The 26,137-nt window shown below is 37.4% G+C and overlaps 1 protein-coding gene across 5 annotated transcripts; it reads left to right on the top strand.

The window, feature by feature from the left end:
* Positions 1 to 1,268: 1,268 nt before the first annotated feature.
* On the top strand, positions 1,269 to 17,289 carry LOC129566166 (uncharacterized). Of its 5 annotated transcripts, none has more exons than XM_055441867.1 (13): positions 1,269 to 2,261; positions 4,799 to 6,374; positions 6,811 to 6,968; positions 8,334 to 8,548; positions 8,647 to 9,176; positions 13,442 to 13,521; positions 14,134 to 14,232; positions 14,583 to 14,668; positions 14,783 to 14,953; positions 15,089 to 15,283; positions 15,500 to 15,669; positions 16,122 to 16,301; positions 16,697 to 17,289. In XM_055441867.1, exons 2-13 carry the CDS (start codon positions 4,928 to 4,930, stop codon positions 17,002 to 17,004), a joined length of 3,639 nt encoding a protein of 1,212 aa, XP_055297842.1. In that variant the 5' UTR covers positions 1,269 to 2,261; positions 4,799 to 4,927; the 3' UTR covers positions 17,005 to 17,289. The 5 variants fall into 5 exon arrangements, with proteins under 5 accessions (XP_055297842.1, XP_055297831.1, XP_055297820.1 ...); XM_055441856.1 differs by having other exon boundaries at positions 1,362 to 2,261; positions 4,473 to 6,374; XM_055441845.1 differs by having other exon boundaries at positions 1,396 to 2,269; positions 4,291 to 6,374.
* Positions 17,290 to 26,137: the final 8,848 nt, after the last annotated feature.

Here is a 26,137-nt window from a genome sequence, read left to right as displayed (position 1 = left end):
CAGAGATAATGCCGTTGATTACATGAACTGGTTGCTTGGTTGGTCTTGTTTCATTTTCTTTCTTAACTTTTTGCATATTCATGGGAATATATTGGCGTCGAAGACATTTGGTTCGAGCAAATTCGAATGTGACACATATACCAAGTGCGTATTGGTAGCACTGATTTACCCGAATCGAACAGCATTCGGTGAAATTGTACTTGGATTCTTCTCGTCTGATCTGTTTGTAATGCCGTAAACAAGAAGCCAGAGACTTGGCTTTAGATAATTGGGTAACAAATCCATGACTGTTGCTGCTGCTGCTGCGACAGCAGCTGTCACACATTTCGAACGAGCGAATTATTCTGGGAATTTGTGCTCTTTTATGTTTGCGCTTCATTTATTGGCTGTGCTAAAGACAAATGAAAATGCAACAGCAAACACATCACGATAAAATGTCTACATGCAATCGCTGCAGCTTTCTGTTTATCTATTTTCAATTGGCAAACCAATCAATATTGTCACATCTCTGTCGATTTTGGATTTTCATTCATTCGCGATTTTCTGAATTGTAAAATTGCACGACTTGTGTGCAGCGAGCGAAAGAGACATGGCTCGACATCACCAGAAACGAAAATTAACAACACAAAATTCACTTGTCGATGCCATTTTGCAATGACTCAGCATTAATTTATGAACATCGTTAGATTTGGATGCAATCGACGCGCCAACCAGGCAACCAGTCGATTGCGAAAAAAGACTCTCTTTTCCAAGCGGTTTGTCTTTAGCAATAAAAATGCAATTTATAGTGCTAAAACTGGCGAAACATTCGGTTTCTTTCGCACCATTTTCAGTTGGAAAACCAGTCGGGCTGACTGCTGAGTACATACAATCTAACGAAAGTTGATCGACTGCCGAACATGTGCCAATCAACTGGACGAAAAGTTCATTTTTTAACGGTTGCAAAAGAAAAGAAACCAAAAAATAGAATGTGACATTTGATATCGACAGCCACTATTTTTAACAATCAAATAATCTCGATAAGAGCAGCAGCATCTGCGGCAGCAATCACAGCAGCAGAAGAAGAAAAAAGTCTTTTGAGCTTGTGCGTTCTCCCTCCGCATGGCTGCTCATTGCTGTCATAATTGTTTATCAATTAACACAAACTTTTCCCTCTTTCTTTTTCATTTCTGTTTCGAATGCGCGCCACGAACACAAACACAACGAAAGGCAATACACGAATCAGCGGGGCAAACGTATATAAAAACGGCTGTGTTGCATTTTTCGTCGTCGACGTCGTAATAAGAAATTAATACATAACAAATTAGTGTAACTAACAAGCAAACTACACAAATACACTTATTTTTCACATTTTTTCTTCTGTTGTATTTCGCTTCATTCGCTTGCATTTGCAATGCACTCACTGGTTCAGTGGTGGGTATGGATGGCCAAATGGCCAAAACGAAAATGTTGAGCAGAAAAATTATTCAATAAATTTCAAATTTAATTCGCTTCGTGGCAACCGACGACGACGGAGTGCATTTCGGTTTGACTGTTTCAAATATTTTATTTATTTTCTCCGCACGCGTTTTTTTTACTCTCTTCGGTTTTTGCGCTGCAGCGTTGAGTGCAGACGAGAGCCATTTTCAGCTGGTTTTTATTGTGCGTTTTGGTTTTTCTCTCTCGTTCAACCGCAATTCCAGTGAGAGCATTTGGACGCGATTTAAGCATCAACGTTAACAGGCAGATGGATATATAACGCCAACGTATTGAAAGCAGTGACAACCAAACAAACACAAAAAAGATTTTTTTTTTCGAAAAAAAAAGAAGAAAATTACAAAACAAGTTGCGGAAATATTGTGCCAAATGTAAAATAAAAAGTACACAGCAAAATATATAAAAACTTTAGAGTCGAATGTTTCGTGTGTACGAGTATGTTGCTTTCGAGTGTGCTGTTACTTCCGACGAAAAACTTTTCCATCATTTGAATAGTTTTCGTGCGAGTGGTTTTTTGGTTTATTTTCATATGGTGAATCTTTTGAATAAGTTTTCGGATGGACAATTATCTTAATTCGAGCGCTGTATTTCAAGTGTAATTTAAAGAAGTGCAGCGAAAGTTTTTCTATTCTCTTGTTGTGATAGAGCGAACAGATTTTGTGTGTCAAGGAGATAGTGTTTGAAATATTGGATTGTGTTTTTATTGTTCTTTTGTTGTACACTTTCTAAGTGGATATCATTTGCACGCTGCGTATTCATTTGGATTACATTTTTCTCCATAGCTGGTGAGATAGTGATTTTTTCAAATAAACTTGAACTTTTGATGCTGTTGGCGTTGCTCGATGTTTTCAAGGGTGCATTAGAGACGACACACAGACCCATTACCTTCACACTAAAAATAGTTGTTTGAAAACTGCCCTTAAGTGAAGCCATACCAAAACTGAAGGAATGCCATTATCTTCTGTCCAAACGAAAGAAACGAAATGAAACCCGCACAAGCAAAAAATCGATATGCACATTTGAATGCGTGAATGTTGAGCACATTTCACACCTAAAAACTCATTTCTACGGTTTATGAGCCATCTCAGAATAGCATTTTGTTTGGCAATTAAATGTTTAATGGTGATCCACGTGGAATGAAGAAATTCGCTGATGTGACTATGTACTTTGGAGCCGAAAATGAATCAAATTTACAAGTGACTTTTACGAGTTTTTGGAAAATTGGAAATTTAATTGATTTTTACTCTTGCAAAACATGCAATGAACAGCCAATAAAATGTGTCGCACACAGATTTGCTTTTTAATGGAACTTTTTTTGTCATTCGCTTCTCAAATTTTTGCGCGATGTTCTTTGTAATTACGTTCCATATGCAGTGCGATACTCAACTCTTTATTGAGTAATAAATCAAGGGAAATTTCATTGCCTATACCTTTGGGCCTTTGACTGCAATGGCATTTCGGGTTTCACGTCATTTAATACTTGTTCAAAGCAAAAGCGCGGAAAAAAAACAAACGCGACTGTTAATGTCTACTAATATAGACTTTGAACATGAAATATGAAATTGAGATGACTGAAAAATATGCACATTCTCTGTCTTTTTCGGCTCTTTGTAATTAATAGTTTATTAACACCCATTTCAAATCCCATTGATGACTAGACGACAGATAAAACATCAAAAACCAAATTCATTTCGCTTTTGCTGCGGTTTTTCCATCTGTCGCCGTTCATTCCATGCGATAATAATTTATCGGCTAGATTTTTTTCATTTATTTTGCAATTACGGCACAACATTTGCATTGGCTTGATGAGCGTCGACGCGTGTGTATAATCAACACCACGGTGATTTATACTCAATTTGGGTTATTTTTGTTTTGAAAACCTTCTCAGCGGCTGTTGACGCTTCAAGCCAAAATAATTGATTTGTTTGGTCGTTGAGATATTTCGCATTCGTCATTTATTGGCAAAGTGTCCCTTGTTGATGTTGCGCGGCTGTCAGTGGGATAAAAGCACCACATAATAATTAATCCAAAAATTATTGACCACAAATTACACAGTCTATTGCCCGTTCACTCTAATTTCGTTCACCGCGATTTTAGCAGCAGCAGCATTTTCAATTAGCTGGAATGTCAATCTTGTTTCGATGGTGTAGTGCGCAATATTTGATATTTTTAGCGATGTTGAGATTAAGAACGTCGATCGATGAAATGAACACTTATTATCGTTTCCTTCATTTTCCACCGAATCTATGTGCACTGGGCCTAAAAATAGAGTGGTAAAAGAATTTTACAAAATGTGAACATTGCGCCATAGCATATTATGATGATTCATGACTTGTTTGTATCGAATTTCTGAAATATAAAACCCAATGATGTAGTAGCTCTCTATCAGCCAATTATTATTGCACCAACTACAAATTCAGTATGTGGTATTTTTCTCTCTCTTTAATTTCATAAATAACTTATTTTTCGTCTGGTGTGCGCCATAATAAATAAATTAACAACTGAAACCATAAAATCATTAAGAGGCGAACAGTGACGAAAAAACGAATGGCATGGAAAAGCAGCGCCACAAGTTCACACGTTTAAAAAGAGCCACAATTTATAAATTCCGAATTGAGTGTTGTTTGTGGTTTTCCGGACGAAGCACGAACAATTTGTAACAGAATCCAATTTCGTTGTATCAAAACGAAACGAACAAATTCATTTTGGAACGAACCAACGCAAAAGCTTCAAACAGTTTCTGTCGAGTGCAGCTCTTGTTGAATTTAATGCAATAGCGATAACTAGTCAAACAAAATTCTCACCCAATTAAAGCGCATTCGATGTATGTGTGTGTGTGTGTCGTTTTCAATTCCGACCAAGCAGCGGCTGTGAGCCATAAATTATTCCGTTCAAAATAATTGAGAAAAAAAAAACAAATATTAATTCACTTTTGGTGTTCAATTTTTGAACAATGAAACTAATAGTAATAAATTCACAAAACCTGGTTGTCCCAGCATAAAAACGGCAAAGATCTAAGAATGTCATAGTCAAAATAAAGTGTTTGCATAAAACGAAGTGACTTTCTTCTGCTAATGGACTGAACAAAAGTCGAAATCATACTTAGCAACAGCCAAAATTAAGAAAAAGAAGCGAAAAACAGCAGCAAAACCAACCGCAACTCAGATCGAACAATTTTTTTTTTAATGTGTGTGCACGACGAAAACAAACGAAACGCAAAATTCAACACGGCTACATGATGGCAAAGCAAATATATATCCTCGGCTATGTAATCGCAATTATATTAATACTTTCTAATGTTAAAATTGTTTATTCAAACAAGAATAACCAGTATGCGACAACAACGACTACGACGGCGATACTAGCCACGGCACTGGAAGATACTGACGATCCAGTGGCGGTTTCTTCTACACAACAATTTCACACGAGTACGCTGGCCAATACATATCCAATGTCCAAGATGGTAACGGTGCAAAGCGTTGTTGAAACAAAATCAATAAGTGCATTGCATGATGGAGCTGAATTTATGCAACACACATTGCACAACACAAGTTCGACGATAGACGAAGAATCGACGAGCAAACCAAACGACCAGAAAGAAGTGCAAAAACAAGTGGAGGAGCGACCGCAGAGCCAAAGCAGTAGCGTGCAACAAAGACAGAGCGAATATCTGGTGCAACAAAATGCCGAGAATCCAAAGCAGCTGTTATCAACGATGCACTCAATGTTGTCAATGCACGACCTGCAACCAAATCCAAACGAGAAAAGACATAATCATGCACAAGTTATTCAACAGCATAACGATGTGCACTCAACAACACCACTTACTTACCATGATAAATTTATGAATGAAAATAAAAAGACATGGAATGCGATCGAAAGTAATGCTGGTGCGACGACGACGGTATTATCGCCGGCAACGGTAACTGCAGCAACGATAACCAGCGATGAAATGAGAAATGCTCAGTCGAATAAACACAATCAACCAGTGGAGCGGATCAGCGGCGGGGAAACCACGACGGTGGCTGCTACGGCCGCTGTTACCACTGCTATTTATACTGATAATAATGATGATTCACGCAAAAGTGATGAAATTACTTCTGTGCCCATGAAAATTGTACGTGCTAATGTCAATGCTACATCCGATGCTGTTTTCCGTGTCAAAGACGAAAGTGATGGTGTAACAGAAGTGAATAAAACATTAGCCTCTGATTACGCGGGCAAATTGACGACGGATGATATTAAGAATCGAAGCGATGATGATGCCGACAATGTTGATTCATTCTCGCTCGAGGATTCGCATCACTTGAAATTCAATGAACGAAGCCGATATTTGGAAACTGATTTGGATGACTTCAATTTAGATGAACCGGGCTTCGAGCAAATCGATGTGAATGTCAATGATCAACTGGAATGGCCAAGTGATGCGAACAAATTCGAAGAGCTAACGCTCGACGATGAGGACGACGACGACGACGATGACTTCGATGGCAATAATAACCACAAATCACCGACGAAAATACAGTCTCGTAGTTGGACAAAAGAATCACCGGCCATCGAATCAATCACCTCGTCTCCCGTTGCCACACATAATATTTTGAAAATTTCCAAATCAAATAAATCAAAGTCAATGAAGCGTCTAGTCGCCACCGCCACCGCACCACCACCACTACAACCGCAACCATTGCTGGAAATTCGATTGAATAAATCGCCATCGGTGTCACCCAGAAACGAAAAGCAATTTATCAATTCGAAAAGTTTCCGTTATATTAGCAATTTATACGATCAGTACGAATGGGATGCGGACGAATTGCGAAAGGTGTTGAGCCCAAGGTGCAGCAGCGATATGTATGTGTATTTGGATGCGTTGGCTAAGGGCAAAATATGGGCGACAAGAGGTAAAAATCCATTGATTTCATTCATTTTCTTCATTTTTTTTTGCGCCAATAAATGAGTTCGTGTTCGACGTTCAAACGTTACTATGAATCTATGGATTGGGATTGGAATTCGGAATTAATGTTGCTGCAATTATTCATTGTTCTTTGGCTTTCCCCAATTTTTCCGAATCCGTTTTGTTTTTTCCGCTTTGAATGATGAATCACGAGGAAGTAATATCATCCGAAATGTTTTTAATACAATTCAGCTGATCTATTTAATTTGCAAGTAGCTCGAATTAAAGAGATAAAACGCATTATTCGTATACTAATGACTACAGTCGTTAATCAAAATAAAAAAAACTCTCTTTTTCCCCATATCTCTCTCTCTCTCTCTCTCTCTCTCTCTCTCTCTCTCTCTCTATCTCTCTCTCTCTCTTCTTTCATCTGGATGATGTAGCAAGTGATGCGTCTGGTCGGTATCGTGGTCAATTTCTGTTCGACAATAATCATTGGCTGGGCTCGATACTGGAATGTGAATTCGAACAAATTGACGAAATGGAATTGAGCTTCTTCGTTGTAACAACGCTAATTCATAGCCCTGAACCAATGATTGAGGTATGTATACATGTGCGGCCGTTTAATTTGATCCAGTTCATGTTCGAATGCAGTGCGAAAAACCATGAAATACCATACATTTAATCAACATAATGAATGGCAAAACGTTGACACCGGCAACCGGTTTTCTATTAATGTACCGTTGACATAGAACTACCATCGAAATATTTGCGTGTTTTTTGGCGATCACAACATGTCCGATTCGCTTAATGACATAGTTGTTGAACGGAAAAAAGACTTGCACAAATCTGTTTCCTCTAGTTTACAAAATCAATTTTATTCTATACAGTGCGGTTGCAATTGGTAAACACGGTTCCAAAATAACACAATGCAAATTGTCGGTCGGCCGGCCGATTGACCGAGCGACTGAGTGCACTTATGCGCAATCATTTTAATAAGCAAATATTTTCTGCATCGTCGAGCGTTGATCGTGTGCAAATTTCGATTTTTGCCAACGAATGAAGTAATAACGAATGCGTGGATGGAGTGCGTGAAATACACACACCGTGCACAACAGATTCAATGCTTGAGCCGCGAACAAGTGATGTTTTTTTATTTTTCTATTCACTCTTTACAACGTAATCATAGCGCAATTCGCATCAACTTACCCGTGTGAAAAATTTGTGACTGACTAGCCAGCCGCCTAATTTCGGACTTTTTGGCTGACTATTACTGACTAAAAGTGATTATCTCGAACAAAATATTCGACTGTAGTCAACTTCAGTTATAGTCATCTAGTAGCCAAAAAGTCCGAAATTAGACGACTGGCTGAAAGAATAACTAAAAGTGATTGTTTCTATTCAACATTTTTGAATTCAATCAACTTAGCCAGTTTTATTTATTTGCAGCTATATACAACTGAGTGACTGTCAATCACTTCATTTGCACACGGGTAGTTTTACCACTTAATTTTACCATATGCTGTCACAATTAGCTCTGAGTATCGGTTGTTCTAGTGCAAGTTATACGTAATATCTATACTTTTTTGGCCCTACATTAAATTCGTTTTAATGGTAATTTGTTTTCGATATCGAGTCAATATCGTTGAGCAACATAACAATGCATGGATGTTTTTCACTTTATTTCACTCGGTGCAATGTGAAAATTGAGCATTTTGGAAACGCTTACAAATATACAATGGCTACCTGAATGAGTTAAACCTTGCAACATTGATGCACATAAATTTGGCGAAAAGCCAGGCCTGGAAAAACACCTGTAAAATGTGAAGCATGTGAAATTATAATTGATGGGAATTAAATGTTGACCTGCGCACCGAATTTGCATCCCATTGTGAACAACTATGTATATATGGTTTCGAAATTCATTGGCAATTTGTGGAATTTCAAATGATTTTCTAATTTACAGAAGCATATTTTGCGGGTGGGTCAATGTTTACCACGGATTTGTACGAACGACGATGTTAAACTGATTCTCGATATGGATACATCGGCACGGAAATTCACTGAAAATTCCATGAACGCAACGAACAAACGGGATTGGGCCGAAGTCAATGTGGTGTCCGTGCGACGTGTACCCGGCGATTACAACACATGGCAGGATCGACAATTCTATTTGGTGGCGTAAGTTGATTTTTGAACACTGTTCGAAATGGGAACACACACAGTATGGGGTGATTGTGAATTTATGCTATGAATTTTGTATTGGTTCTTCATTTTAGTGGAATTTGCATAATATTCGTCGGGCTAACGATTTGGGCAACAATTTACGAAAATTCATTGGCAAAGACACACGAAATAAACGACGAAAATGTTTCACCATCACGACAAGCCATTCATCCAATTCACAAAACGGCAATGACGACGACCAACACAACGGCAACAACAAAACCACCAAAATCGAATGGTCAACGCATTTATTCATACGAAAATGCGACGATCGACTTGGAAAGCACCAAACCAGCATTAAAAATGGACAAAATTCACGCAAAAAACATTATGAATGGATGCACATTTGAATTGCATCCCATTTCGATTGAACATAACAATGGAAACCATCTGGCAAACAATAATCGGGCGGCCTTCTATCGATTGAACAATAACAATGCCAATAACATCAACAATAACCATCATGCTGGTAATAACGATGATGCGAACGATAACAACCATTTGAAGCGAGTACAGCACAGCCGAAATGGATCATCGACATATGCTACAAAAGCGATGGCTACAAACGAATCCAACCATTTGAGTAAGCGAATTCTATGGGAATAATAGGTCCAATAATAATGAAAAAATAAAATGAAATAAAATTAGACAAAGCACATACACGTACATACACATGTTCCATTTATCTGGCATACGATTCGGCCGAACTGAAAAACTTTACGAAACTAGCTCGAAAATGAATTTTCAAACCAATTTCATTTTTGGCTCGCATACACTCGAGTGGTAATTTGATGAAGTTTGCAATAGTTTTGAACGGAATGTTTTAAACTTTGGTCTTTCAAGCATTCACAAATATGAACCGATCCACCAACCAACCAACCAACCGATATGAACTGTCTTTGTCAACACAGATAATAGAAGGTATAGGACTATAGGTCATATGTTGGAATCTACATAACAATTCAATTTTATTTGAAGCGCCACGTTTTATTAATTGTGTCAGTAGTGGCATATCCCTTTTTACTCTCTCACTCTCCCTCACTCACCCTCACTCACCCTCTCTCGATTCGATAAAATTTATTCCCTTTTTATCCTTGTTCCTCTTCCTATTGGCAACCTTTCGCCTTTTGATTACAGCAATGCAATAAAATTTTGTTATTCAAATTATGCGTGCGGCGGCTGTTGAACGTCAAAGTCATTTAAGGCGATGCGAGCGCCTCCAATTTCGAAGGGCACATCAATGTAATTTAACATTTCAAATCGGAACTACACAGCGCGCCAATTCGAAATATAGGAAAATATAGTGTCAACAGCCGCACCATGAAATTATGATTATTTTTGTGAAAAGACCCAGAACTAAAGTGGCTGGAATTATCCGCTAGCAAGAGCGTACGGAAGAGAAAGAGAGAGCAATTTTTAGATGAAAATAACAACAGAAAAAAGCGGCACATGAGAATTGAATCGTTGGGATTGGATATGAACCAAACCTCGGGAGCAAAAGATAAAAATGCCATAAAAGTGTTCACGCGCAAAATAAATTGCTGTTTTATACAGTCACTTCTAAATTGAGCTGCTACGAATATTCGTATGTGTACTATTTTGTGTGTGCATGTGTTCGTTTCGTCTTTTTTCTAATCCGATGACGTATATAAGCGCAATACGAGAAGTGCTATCGCCATCGATGCATGCAAAAGCATTCATGAGAACGATTACTGAATGCGAATGGCAAAAATGCCGAAGCATTGATTCGTTGTCGTAGCCATGCGATAAAGTGCCACACGAGTATCCACTTCATCGAAAATGCATGGAGAGCAATAGGCGAATAAATGTTTGAACGTAGACAATGGCACACACACACACACACACACATACATAATATTAGTCTCCAGTGTACGTAAAACCAATTTGGATCGATTCATTCCAGTCGCAATGGATATTTAATGGGTTTGTTGGAAGCGATTTGAAAAATTACCACATTCCGTGCCATAAGAGAATCATATCCCCCAACCATTCTTCTTGTTGAAATCAAACCCGTTGTCTATTACTTTCCATACACATTCGCCATTTTCCCATGGCGCACAATGACCCACCCATCCAACACAAAAGCTCATTTTCAATTTAATTCACAAAATATTTGTCGGCAATTTATCCACACTAATTTTGAATAAGTTTTAATCCAATTTAACTATTAATCGTGCCGACCATTAGAGCCGGTGTACCACCTGATCCAACAAACCAAAGCACACAATCTTCATCGAAGTTTAAACAATTACATACATGCAAGCGAGGGCTTATCACGGTTTACCAGATGCTTTACTTTATTAAAGGGTTAATGAAAGATTCTGAGATTTTAGCACTCTCTCTAATAGCGCCGAACAACGTTCCAGCATGCGAATTGATTCAAGGTTCTTGTTTTAATGAGAAAACCGATTTTCAAATACAATGAAAAATTTGATTTAATTGATTTCAATACAACCAAAGACAATTTAAAAAAAAAATCTCAGAGAACTTTTTAAAATCCAAACCGATTAAAACTTGTAATCATATATTTCTATGGGTGAGATTGAGAGTAGTGTATGTTTGATTGACTTTGTTACGAAAGAGAAGAGCAAGTTTCTGTCGACTTAAAAATGGTTAAAAGCGAGTATGTTCGTTTTTAGCGGGTCCTCGCGGTTTTTCACGGTTTCCGTGGAACTGATAAGAGATAACAACTTGGTGTCTTCGGCAAAATTGTAGCACTCGAGGTCTTCTATAACATCGCTGAAGACAGTTATCTCTTATCTCTTATCAGTTCCGCGAAAAGCGCGAAAAATGATAAGAAAAAAAAAGTTCTATATAAAATTTGCTTTTTTATGTGCGCGATTTGCGCGCAACTGATAAGAGATAAGAGATAACTGTCTTCAGCTTAGTTATAGAAGACCTCAAGTACTACAACTTTGCTGAAGACACCATGTTGTTATCTTTTATCAGTTGCGTGAAAACCATGAAGACCGCGGAGGCTAGAGGGTACTACAACATACTCTACTTTAACGCCAACAGAATCATCAGAAAACATACTCGCCTTTTCAAAAATATAAATCGAAGAAAAAACATACTCCACTCTCAATCTCACCCATAGATTTATTTATTTGTTTTTAATTTTTTTTCATTCGAATAAACCACCTTGGGCAAAGAAATGCTATTGGTGCAGAAAACAACAACAACAACAAGAACAACAACATTTTTCAGTGACATTTTGACCGTTGAACATCAACTTTTCTCTTCTTTCGACAACAACTTCTTTCTTATTATTCTCTTCGTTAAACCCATTTAATGTGTCTTTAGAACAAGAGCTGTTAGCCGCCGAAGGAGAATTACTCATAAAATTCTGCTTCCATGATGCTTTCAAAATTCATAACTATTAAAATCGTTGAAAAGCATTCAATCAAGCTCAAAAATATGCGCAAATCTGAAGCTAAGGATATTGAATATTCCACTTCAACGCTTACGGCAATTTCGAAATACGAAAATCCAATGTTTTACATGCAAAATGAAACGTTTAACTATTTTATTTAACGCTTTTGCTAATAGAGCCCGAAATTTTTGAAATATTTCACGTCGAAACTTTAATTCCTTGTACTTTCCCATGCTAAACTTTAGCAAACATTATATTTTCATGCGTTGACTTCAACGATGATGAGATTTCGGGTAGAAAGAAGGAGAAAAAATTTCCACATTGTTCATGGCATTCAATAGCATTAGCATGATGGAAATATGGGACGAAATGCAATTTAACAGTGGGTTAATATGATATAGAAAATTGGTGTTGTTATTCAATTGTGTCTGTTGCCAGCAACTCGCGTATACACATAAATGTGTGCTACGCATAAAATAACTGGTGGAGAGGGTGGGAAAAAACAAAGAGCGAGAGAAAATGTAGTATGCCAATGGCAACTACCAAAATGTGTTGAGTTCCGATGAGATGCTCCAAATCGATGTCAATGCGAACAACATCAATGAAGATAAAAATCGATATTTTCCATCACGTAAAAGTGATGACATGAAACACTCCCCGGCGAAATGCGAACGAAAAAAAAGATACACATCAAAATTTTGTAAACGATTACAGTACGGTGGGCAACAATTCCAAAGTTGGTATTTTCGAAAGAGACGTTGCTCATAATAATCGAGCCACAAATACGACAAACTATTGATTCAGACTTGGATGTATAAGATTTTGATGTTTCCCGATTGCTCTTTTCGTCGAATGGGATTAACAGTTTACTTTCGCAAAAGTACTCACTTTTCTATTATGCACGAAGCGTGCGAAAACAAATACTCAAACATTTGTGTGTGTGCTTTTTTTTCGTTTGTGTGAAAAACAGAAATTGTGCGACGAGTTCAAACGTGCAAACAAAGTTTTCAAATCCATTGGAGACATTGTATCATCAAGTTTATTCAGTTCGGCTGTTGTTTGGTTATTGAAAATTTCGAATTTTCATCCGAAGTCGCGCGCATTCTATATTTCGGCAAAAATCATGCTTTTGGCTTTGTCAACCGATTTTCTGCGTTGTAAAGACCATTTCGGCAGAAACGAAAAAAGTTGAATATTTTATTGAGTGTCGTCTTGCATATTTTCATTTTCGTCGTCGGCACCGTACGAATTTGTCCTCTTAAACAATGAAATGTAAACGAAAACGAGAGAGAATTTCGGGCGACGTTAAATAAAAATCACAATACGAAACAGAAGAAGTGTGTATATGTACGATATTCAGTTGCTATGTCATACGCACAATTTTTTTTAATACTCATTTATATGCATGTTATGTTTAAATTTGGTCTTTTCTTCTCTGTTTACTCAATATGAAGGTATACCACAACGATTGCTGTTGAGCTTCGGATTGTCAACAAATGCGAAGACAATTCTGTCAACGAAAGAGCTCCCGCAGGTAATTTTAAACTACCAATTATTTGAAGATGGAAGAAAGAGGGCGGAAATTTACTACACAGTAAACAAAAGCAGGCACTTGCTCGTACGAGATTGGAATAAAATGAAAACAATTGGAATGCAAACACATGTGTGTTTACACATAGCATGCAAATCGAATATTTAAAATGGAGATATTTCTATTGGATGTGGTTTCTTTTTTCCCTTGTTCGCATCCATTGTGCACGACGCGATATCAATATCATGTTCAGATATTACAATTTCCAAATACACATAGATCACATTTCATGAGACCATTGATTTCCTCTTCGATGACTATTGAATGTAGAACAACTTATCCAGTTCGGATTCTTGCAGAACAATTCGATTTTGAGCCTTGTTCGTTCATATTTGGAAAGAGAGTGGGTGAGCGTCAGCAATTGTGCGAATATAACAATACACAGTTGGAATTTTTTTTGTGCCTAGCACAAATATTATGATGACGTCATAAAAAAAGTGAAAATCCTTCGGATTCCCGATTACTACGGCGTATTTGGCCCAAAGCAATTTTTATTGAAATCCATCGATTTTTATCGAACCGTTTTATTTTTATTGGTCTTTCACCACATTATAGGAGTCGATCGGTTGTGTCCATGGATTGCGGGTATTTTCGATGATGTGGACCATATTGGTGCACACTTATTTGCAGCTTTTCGCTGTTACAGAAAATCGGGTGAGCACAGAAAAAATTACAATACACACAAATGCGCTGCAACAACAGCAAAATATTTATCCGCATGAATATCTCGCGAAAATAGTATGTCACTCGCGTATAAAATGTAGGACATTTGACGGATGCCATCCATATGCATTGTATTCGAATTGAAATTTTGTAATACTACTCGCAGGAAATGGCAGCTGTCAAATGACATATATTTTTGTGTGTGGGAAACGTTTTTGGCGGTTGACGATTTTTCTCTATCATTTTAATGTCATTGTCAATGTATTTCCTTCCTTATTATTTTGTTGACGGTGACCACATCGATCGGAATTCCCCCATGCATAAATGATTTGTGACTAAAGTATAGCAAACAGTTGTCCGAGAAAACGTTTTGGTACCAGATTTTAGGGAATGCATCATACACCGTTGATACGTTCTTCTTCATCAGGCAAGTTGTCTTTGCCATATGGCAAAAACTTTTCATCACACTCACACTTTGTTTTTTACTTTGCACACATACACACATTGTCATCTTGGTTACTGTGTTTATTTACTTTGACAGTGGTTTTCTGGTGACACTCCTGTTCTTGCGTACCAAAAGCTCAACGAAAAGTTCGAATGCGGGCGGCTTCATTTCGGGAACGAAGCAAAGTTTTTTGTTAGTCATTTATCGATATATTCGGTTAACGCCGGTTTATTTTATGGTGATTATCATCAATGCGGTTACACTAAAGTAAGTTTTATGTATTTTGGTTTTTGGGCAGCATGTGCCAAACGTAATCAATATATCACACATTGGATGTGAGGGCCGGTGCCAAAAGTGTTTGTATCTAATTTTTGTGTGAATCATTGATGATGTTTTCGACAGGTATGTGTATAATAAATCAGTGTTCACACCCGGATTGCCCGATCATATCACGTGTCCGAATTATTGGTGGCGAAACATTTTGTACATTCAAATCTGGTTCCCGTTCTCGCAACTGTGCATGCTATGGTCATGGTATTTAGCCGATGATATGCAATTCTACATTTGGGCCATCATCATACTCATTCTATCGAAGCGGTGAGAGACACTTTGAATACCCTCAATAATTAATTCATTTGTTTACATGCCCGCCTCATGAAGATGCGCAAGGCCATACATCTTATATTTTTATTTTAGTACATGCATATACAAAATTAATACCAAATGCTTTAACAAAATGTTTAATTTACATACAAATGCTTCAAATACGTATGTGTACTCTTTCTGCGTCATTCCACATTGACAAATATGCAGCCATGGACGAACAGCTGTTGCCATAATCGTAACATTTCTGCTCACCTCATGGGTTGTGTCGGCGCTGGTCTCATTAAATTTCAATTACGAGCATAGAACGTCGGAACCTTTGGAAAGCTTTGGGTACTTGTACGAGAAGCCATGGACGCGATTGGGACCATATGTGATGGGTTAGTTTGATTTCTCAAATTGTTCTTTTATTACCTCTCTCAATTCCTACTCCCTTTCTCATCCTTTCTCTCCCATTTTCCGTTCACACCGTTTTGTTTGCTATGCAAACACAGTGAAAAACCTTGTCAACTATCAATGCTTGATCGCATGGTTTGTGTGTGTGTGTGGGTTGCTTGATGATAAAGTGACTTTTCTTCGTATGAAATGCGTTCACATTTTATTAATGATACACCCGGAGAAACACAGATACATCACCACTGCATGCGTGCGCTTGCTCGCTCGCACACACACATTAAACTGATTTTAAACGTGCGAGATGCTGCATGAAAATTAATGTGTGTCCTCATGTGCATCGTCATGGAATTGCTTTAGTGTTTTGTTTGTTTAATTTTGCCGATGAATCGACTCAATCTGGCTCTCTTTCTATCTCATGCTCACCCGTTTGACACAGGTATGATGGCTGGATATGTACTTAATCGCTACAAATCTGCACCGCCGGCCATAACTCCATTCATCAATGTTGTGCTGTGGATGATGTCATTGGGCGTGATGTTATTGCTTGTGTTTGGCGTTTGGAACGGTACACTAAATCTTCTATGGACCGCTCTTTATGTTAGCTTAGGCCATTCAGGTGAGATAGACCGAACATTATTTTTTCAAACCGCAAAAACAAGTTGATTTATTCGGGCGAACAGGAGAAAAAAAATGATACAGCTGTATGTTCACTCGGATTTGAAGGAGTTTAATTTGATTTCCATAACAGATTATATGAATAAATTCAAGCATTAATTCAAATAGAACATATTTTCCGTTCATATTTTGCGTCATCAGAATTGCTAATTCAGGGGAAATTTAAAATTTAATTTGTTTTGTTTTGTTTTGTTTGAATTTCAATTTCCTTTTCGTACACCATTCGAAATATATAATCCGATTTAATTAATCCGATTTTTCAATATTCTCTTTTTCTGCATTCGATTGATCCATATTCAAAACCGGAATGAAAAATGTGTGTTGCAACTGTGTCAGCTTGGGGATTAGCGCTTGTTTGGATCGTATTATCGTGTAAATGGGGACTAGCCAAGCCAATTGATAGATTATTATCATTTCGAGGAATGTTGCCATTAAGTCGGCTCACCTATTGTGCTTACCTGATTCATCCGATCACTCAAATTGTGATGTCATTAGACCTGAAAGGAACAATTCATATCCAGCACAGTCTTGTGTTCACCGTATTCCTGGGCAACGTGGTCATGGCTTATACCGTCGCATTAATCTTGTCATTAGTGTTTGAAGCGCCAATCGTACGGCTTCTGAAAATACTCTTCTCGAAGTGAACCGTTTTAGCTCTACTCTATATAATAGATTTTGTAGTTTATAATTTTTAAGTTCAATCACATTTTGTTTTTGTTCGACTAGAAATTGCAAATCCGTGTCATAGTTATTAAGGAGAAAAGAAGAAGGAAGAATGCGTCTATAAAAGAAAGACAAAAAAAATGACATCTGTATAGGTTTTAATGGCATTTCATTTTGTAATATGACGCAAATGTACATAAGTCACCCGGCAACATTGTTGTTTGATGAAGAAATAAAAAAAGGTCCTTTTCTGATTAAAATCATAATTATAAGAGCTGGTTTTCTCTCTATGTGAGTGTGTGTTTGTTATCGAATGTGTGAGAGCAAGCATCTGTTCACAGCAACTTACTCAATTAAATCCAAATTCAACCCAGTTAACGCATGACAACCATGATCATCATTTTCTGCTTTTCATCCACAAAATACCGATTGCGTGCATGAGAGTACGTACATTTGAAGGTTGCTAACATGTCAAATAAATGTACAACCATCAAGGCAGCGGATTACAGCACATTTTCCAGATTGGTTTTATTGAATTGCTTGGTTCCTCTATCACTTGATCGCTGATTATTGCAGCATAAAAAGCTCATCGCGTAAAAGCAGCCAACGTTTTATGTGTGGGTATACGATTAATTATGAGCGCTTTGGTGCAGCACCATTTTCAACCAAAGAGTCTATTTCACGCAGTTCCTCTACTTGAATGCTTCTCCAACTACTATCGCGTAGTGTGAAGCAAGGAAATACGCGGCAGACACACCATGAAACACATCTGCGTTTCCCAAAATTCGAATCGGGACAAAGTATTTTTTTCTCTGTGTCAAAATGTTCACTCATGTTTGCAAAACTTACTGAAACTCTGAGTTTTGCGCTTATTACCAGAAAAACGAGTACCGCTTAACTCATTGCCAGCAATGCCAAAGACAAATAGCGTATCTACAGAGAAGCCTGAGCTTTAATACCAAAGTTGGCTTCAACAAGCAACAAACTCAACAAGCTTGGATGTTTCGACCCAACGTGTGATAAATGTTTTCCATTTTCGACGTTAATCTTTGTTCGAGCTAACGGGGGGAGTGTTACGCGGTTTCGCATCACATCGCATCGACGACGTCATTGCTGTTAGCCCTGGATATTTTGTGTGTGTGTGTGTGTGCACTGCAAATGGGAACGAGAGCGCACGTTTTCCATTTGAATGCTGACGCTTTTCCTACGGGATTCAGATGTTGCTTGAGAAAAATCCTAATTCTCTTCTTAATTTCAGACGTTACCAAAACCATTCAATCGAAAACAAATGAACCGGATAAGAGTAAGTTAACATCAACTGCTGCTTTATATTTAGTACATGATAATTTCTTCCGCGCAATTTTCATCGTCGCAACCATTCCTTGGGTGGCTGATTTTTACTTGCTCCAATTTCTCTATTAAGAAAGAATTATTTGCTAATCGGTTTTGTTTTCTAAAGCAAAATGTATCATGAAATTCCTCCAGAAACGGTGTAATTGTTGGTTTGCATTACGTTCGAATTGAGAGAACAGATCGAGAGTTAAATATGCGTATAAATACTGTGGTAACAAATTTTAATGTAGACCCATTTACAAAGCGATGGCTACAAGCGAACATAGCGTTTTTATATCGTTGTTGCTGGTCGGGAAACGGAGACGATAAAATTAATTGGTGACATTTTCGATGGTCATCGAATACGAGTCTTCTTCATGCGATTTTCTCATGTTTTCGATTATCGATGCATCAATACATGTTGCCATTGTGGATAGCTTGATGTAATTTATTTGTGGGAGATCAATCAAAGGCAAGTAAATAGCAATAAAGCTCTAACACAATGGTATGTGGCCAGCAACAACAAAAACTCAGGCACGCATGAAAAAAAAACCGGTTGTTCCAGGAAGGTTAACGAAAATAATTTGTGCTCTCATCCGTGTAAGTGCATGATTAATACGTGTTCGGTATGGTACTAATTGAAACACTCCGAAGGATTGGAAATTTACATACGTTCAAACGTTCTGAATGAATGATTGCGTTTTTGGTGGTCTCAGCTCACTGCCGCCGTCATCACAATTGCCGAATCAACAAAAACCCAAATTCGAAGGCACATCCAAGCGAAACTTTCATTATAATCGTATTCGCTCGAGTGCATTTTCTGAACCTCTGCCAAGTTCTGTGTGCGTGTGCCGGTACGCTGTTTGTCGAAAAGGCTTCACAATGGCGCACAAAGGAATTATGACGCATATGAACAATGTTAATGAAATATATTTGCACATTTTTCTTTTTATCGCATGAAACATAATGTTTACAACGTTGAATGAAGTACACTTTACAGTTGCACGTGCGGGATTTCAACACCCCAGTGCACAGGCAGAGAGAGAGAGAAAGAGAGTGAAAAAATAGCACGGTGGCTGTAGTATTCAAGGTTTTATATTGAATTTTTCGAAGCATGAATAACGTATCAAAGATTCAGTTGAAATTTACAAAAATGTGATGTTGAGTGCCAGAGAAATAAAAAGAGTGAGAAATAGAGAGAGAGAGAGAGAGTGTCATCCTCTTGACATTGAATTAATATCAAATCTGACGTTTGAAAGTTCCTTTTACTTCACATACACTCGTGATTTGTTGACACAACAAGCAAGGCTCACACGTTTTTTTCCCTTCACTTTTTTGGCTGTCGAAATGATTTAGTGCTAGACTTTATGCTGCTGCAAAGCGAAGATAACAAAGCACATTCTCATCGCACGAAACGACAGTATACATGGGCAATAGGCACTTTTAACTTTTTGATCCAAATTCATGTTTTCAATTCGCTCGATAGAATCTCTCGACGAAGACACACATGATTAATTTTCGGTGTTGTTGGTTGTTTTTTTCCAACTCCATCTGAATTTTCTTTGATGAAAATCATACTACACACAAACACAAGCAAACGCACTCTCGACTTTTTGATGGCATCTTCACGACCAGAAAATGTGAACGAAATGCATTCGAGTAAAAATTATTCGAGCTAACTTTCAAAGCCATTTATCATATACAATGGAACGAGTTATTTAGAATTTCACCCTTAACATATCATCGTCCCTAGAAAATTAAATAAGAAACTAAATACGAAACATATAAATGATATGACCCACTGAAATAATCCAAGTTTTATGTGTAATATATTTGCGTTGAAATTTAACAGTCGAGCCAGATCTGTGATTACATCTAAAAATATACTGTTTTTTTGGGTACACACAAGAGCTTCGTTTAAAGTTTATGGGTTGAATTTATTTGGCGCCATTGCAGCGCATCCATCGATGGTTCACATATGGATACACTTCGTTTGGATGATGTTCTTGCTGCCGAAAACGATGGTGTTTTGCCGATGGCAATGGCCGATTTTCGACTATTCGTAACGTGTGTACTTGGGTCATGTACTACATTTTGATTCCAAATGGAAAATGAGTTTTTGAAGTAGGATCGGAAATGGTTTTTTTTTCCATTGGTTTTGACAAATAAATTAGCAACAATTCGAATCTCGATTTTGATTACATTCAACAAAGTGGCTGTGGCTGTGGATACTTTGAAAATCAATCATCCGAAGCATTCAATTTAATTAGGTTGAAATATATGCGAATAGATACAATGTTATTAGGATATGTTGGTATTCAGGTCTTTTGAATCAAAGCAAATAGTGAACATGTTTTTCAAATTTTGTGTGGTGGCGAAGTGTTATTCGAATCAGTAGCGCCGCCTTAGTTCCATTTTATCAATCTATTTTGTATGAAATTGACAATTTTCTATTCAAACGCCTAGTGGCGCTGTTGTTGAAATACCACCTCAGCTTCTGTACGCCGGAAGTTTCTGTCTAGATACAGAAATGCGGATTTCCCATTAAAAATGCCTATTTAGACTTTGTGTTGAATGAATGCATGCGACCACGCTATCATATTTGCCCGCAGTTGTTGGAATAAAACCACAAGCTCGTTCATCTTGAATCATACGCATGAATATGAGCGATTTTCGTGTTTCACAATGTGTCTGCGTGTGTGCCCGTGTGTGTTTATCGCAATAAATTTTCATAAATTCCATGCGGTAGAGCTGCTTTTCTCCACACCATTTCATGAATCTATTTGCGATACACCGGCTGAATCCGGCCGCTTGTATCGATTTATCACTACTTTCAACGAACTCAAATTGCACGAATACATATCCTTTAATTGAGTGGACTTGATCAATAAATGGAAATCGTACCATTTTGGTCCATTTATTTGTGGCGTAAATTTTCGGAGAAAGAAAGATTAAATTGAAACCGAAATCTCATTGGGCGTATAAATAAATAGATAAAGGGTAAGTCAATTTCTGGAAAACTAACTTATATTTCTATGGGTGAGATTGAGAGTAGTGTATGTTTGATTGACTTTGTTACGGAAGAGAAGAGCAAGTTTCTGTCGACTTAAAAATGGTTAAAAGCGAGTATGTTCGTTTTTATCGGGTCCTTGCGGTTTTTCACGTTTCCGCGGAACTGATAAGAGATAACAACTTGACGTCTTCGGCAAAGTTGTAGCACTCGAGGTCTTCTATAACATCACTGAAGACAGTTATCTCTTATCTCTTATTAGTTCCGCGAAAAGCGCGAAATTGATAAGAAAAAAAAAGTTCTATATAAAATTTGCTTTTTTATGTGCGCGATTTGCGCGCAACTGATAAGAGATAAGAGATAATTGTCTTCAGCTTAGTTATAGAAGACCTCAAGTACTACAACTTTGCCGAAGACACAATGTTGTTATCTTTTATCAGTTGCGCGAAAACCATGAAGACCGCGGAGGCTAGACGGTACTACAACATACTCTACTTTAACGCCAACAGAATCATCAGAAAACATACTCGCCTTTTCAAAAATATAAATCGAAGAAAAAACATACTCCACTCTCAATCTCACTCATAGATTTAACACATTCGCCGAAAATCAATTTGAATTATGCTTCGGGTGCATTTTCTTGTAGTGACTTTAACCGAGATAAATAGAGAAATATTTCTCTGAATAACCGGAGCCAAGCATGGAATTGATGGTTAGGAAACTCTTTAGTTTCTGAAGGGAGTACGAAGTTGAATTTCTGACATCAACAACAATAATTGGACGAAATGTGCACATTTAATGTACCAAGAAAAATAAATGAACGGCAGGACAAAAGTGGGGAAACGAGTGAAAATGAGATAGAAATTAAGGTAGTGTGTAAAAAATAATGGGGAAAAATGTATGTGTCTTAATTGAAAGAATGGGTTGTTGTTGTTGTTTTTTTTTCTCGGAGAAGAATCTTCAAAATCCTTCTGCCAAGCTTGTAAGAAGTACACACTTTGGGAGCGTTCGGAAGTAAAAATCCATTGTACAGTGGAAACTAGTGACGCCGATTCGTTTTAATTTTATTTTGCTTTGCTTGCTCTTTTATTCAGTTTACCGTTGACACAGAGCATATACACCGACCGGTCTAACGCATAAAATCTAATCATCACAGCATGGCCAGCACAATGTGAACACACCATATAATCTGTAAATGTGTCTGTGGCAATAATATCATAAGCGTTCCTAGGCACATGACAGAGAGACAGAGCAAGAGAGAAAAAGAATCTACCATAAAAACTTCTTAGTGTTATTGCGATGAAAAATGATATCCAAAATAGAACATAACCAAAATATACGTACCTACACGTGCATATTTTTATTCTTTTTTACGGCATCATGCTACAACGGCCAATGACACTTCAGCTGCGAACGTGCAAGAATAAAAATATGCCGAATTACGATGGAAGCAGCAGCAGCAATAACAGAAATAAAAGGGGCAATTCACGCAATGGCCTACAGGCCATTCACGACTTTATATACGAGCTAACGTGCGGCTACCATTTCCTGACTCGTCGTTTTTCATGTCAATGTCAGATCATATAAAAAATTAATGTTTCAGGTATACGAAAAATTGTTTTATTTGCCATTCGTGTTATTTTTTTCCCTGTTCGCAAAGGTCACCCTAAGATATGTTTTGAATAGAGAGAAAAAGCAACGGAATGCGTTCCATTTCTTCCAATATTGAGCCATCGAGTTGAATAAGAAATGTCACTTCTTCCAAATGGCTGAACGATACGTGTAGTTAATGTTTTAACCTTTGTAAAATGTGTGTTTTTAAACTATATTTATAATAAATTCCCCGAAAATCTGTTGAGAAAAAGCATGAGAGAAGGCAAAGGGAAAAAGAACCCAGTCCCGATTATACGATGCAGAAAATCTTGGTCGACATTCAGCCGACTTTGTGTCTAAATTTGAGTCTGTAATTCGCTTGAGTGTGCTGCCGAAATCATTACACACTCGCACAGCAAAGCAATGTAAAAGCAATTTTCAGGCCGTGCTTGAGTGCTTTCTTTTTCCATCATATTATTTCATTGACGCAACAGCAAATCCATTCGAACGAAGCACAATGAAAATCAGCAATGTTAAAAGAAAGCATGTTATCTACAACAAGAACAAAACTTTGCCAACTGTAGTGTAGCACGCTTTGGTCTTGTGCAAAGGATGAGAAATTATGTGAACGTCTTTGTGCACCTGCTATTCATGCTTTTGTTTCTAGTATAATTCACGATAGAGAATGAAACAAACACAACTCAACTTTCTTTCTCTCATACCCACACAACACACTTTGTAAGTGTGAAGCCACTCGAAAACAAGGAACAGAAAAACACAATGGAGTACACGTGAAATGCAATACTATTGTTTCATAATGGAAATAGTGCCGACGATATCATTTACATTCAATGGCAAAGCAAATGTTGTTTCGTGAGAAGCAGAAAAAGGAGAAGAAACATCAAACAAACACAAGTTGCAATGATGCTTGTAAGTTTGAAAAGAAATTGGATTTGTATCGAGTGGAAATTTTACACATGACCAAATAAAATCAAATAAATATTACACATTTGAACCGAAAAGAACAACATTCGGTTGCAAACAATTCAAAGCGATTCAGCAAAACAATATCCCACCAAATCCATAATTGCGTATTGCTGTTGCTGTTGCTTCGAACAAAACATTTTGAAAATTGAATGTGCCGTTTGTGTTTTGTTTTCTTCCACTTAAAAAGGGAAAAGAGCTCACGTTCTGACGTGTGGTAAACCCGTTTCGTACATGGTTTTCCATTCGCTGGGAAAAATGTTTGGAAAATGCAGACAGCTCAATTATTTCAATGAAAATATCCCAGCTGATAGAAACACAAACCAATTTAGGACGAAACACGTATGCTTTGTGTTTTGTGAAAAGAAATCGAGTGAAACAGAGAGCGCGATGGAATCAAACGCTATTTCCATACAGTCGCATGTTGATTGATGAACATTTTGGAATTACAACATACTGCCGCTGGATAGATTTCTGCTGATACGTGGACATTTCTTAGCATGATTAATGGTTGGCATAATTTTGTGATTTTTTCTCGTCGTCGTCGTCGTCGTCGTCGTCGTCGTCGTCGTAAACGGAACGTGTGCATGTGTGTGAAACAGTTGACATTTCTCAATTTACATACAATTTGGCTCATATCTTCATAATCACATGGTATGAAATGGAATATGCAAAAATAAGCGAAACGACACCGTATTTTCTCACTTTTTCCATTTTTCAAAGTTGAAATTCCGCCACTCGAGGAATAAGGAAGCATTTGGTTAATCGCACAATCTTGACAACGCACGATAAAAGAATAAAATTAAATTAATTTCATTACAAATGATATGACTATATCAAAAAAGATGATCATGTCATAAAAATTGCAACCATCGTCATCAATCATATTTAATTCGTTCGAAAATTGACATTAAAACGCAAGCATTGTCGAGATGATCGAGTTTGATTCAATGCTAGATTAAAACTATTCCAAAGTAAGTACTGTTCACCTCTTACGGTATATTGATCAAACAAATGTTTCGAATTCCCACGACGAAATTTCGATTTCTTTCAGGAGAGTCAATTCTCTTGTGCATTCTATTCCCAATAAAAACGATGTATTGCATCACCGATGCAATTACGATATGATTTATTTAGAAAATATTTACTTTTCAAACATGTTTTTGCGGGTTCCATATTGGCTCTGTTCAGAATCGTACATCCGGCACTCAATTTTCTCATTCATGGATTTGCCCGGTTCAAAGTTTTCTTCGTATCTCACTTTCAAAAAAAGGGTTTTGCGGTAACCTTCTTGTTTATTACTTACAAATCGTATTTCAAGATAACTTGTTTAGAATTGGTTTTGTTACATTTTATGAACTCATGAGCTGAAATGAACGAGAGAAGTTTTTGTGTTTGCTGGTCTTTTCCCTCTGTGTGGGAATGTGCTGTTGATTCAGTCCATGATGTTACAATTTTCGATTCGATTCGTTTCATCCCAATCTTTATGGTGCGTGACTTTGGTTGTGTATTCACAAAATAATTCCGCAGAAAGCAAGTAATGAACTAATCCCAGGACCAAAAAATAAATAACAAAGCAATGGATCCTATTCACTTCGCATTTGATGGAGGCACATCGTACACACACAAAATCAATTGAAAACGAAAACAATATCAAAAACCAACGGAAAGCCAACATCTTTACAAAAACTTTGTCCCGATTTACCATTTTTCTCTCGCTTTCTCTCGCGTTTTGTGCTGGAGACAGATTAAAAATCGATATTGTTTGCCTGGTCGCAAAATACTTTGTATTTTGTACACTATACCGGAGACTTTACCGGCGGTTCGGAAAACAAATACACAAATAAAAAATAAGCTGGGTCGCGAGACAAACAATAAAGTTGGCTTGGGGTGCATTCACTTTGGCTTGCATTTATGTTTTTGTTTCGCATGGCAACGGAGCATGGTAATTGTCCCATTCAATCTACGGGAAAAACGGAGGATTGTCACATTGGATGGCTTTCAAAAGTTCTTATTTTTAATTCTTCAACTCATCATTTTGTTCGTTCGCGTACCCATTCGCCAGGTCATTGTTTTTCATTCAACCATGATGTACTTTTGTGTTCGCCTGAATTCGAGAAGAAAGGATGACACAAGTCAAAAATGACGGAGAAAAAAAAACTTGTAACAAAATTGGATTTGGGTGATTGCACTAT

Source organism: Sitodiplosis mosellana, unplaced genomic scaffold, assembly GCF_009176505.1.
Source record: "Sitodiplosis mosellana isolate CC-2019 unplaced genomic scaffold, AAFC_SMos_1.0 Smas_scaffold_1, whole genome shotgun sequence".
Lineage (NCBI taxonomy): Eukaryota > Metazoa > Arthropoda > Insecta > Diptera > Cecidomyiidae > Sitodiplosis > Sitodiplosis mosellana.
This window is presented reverse-complemented; position numbering and strand designations above follow the sequence as displayed.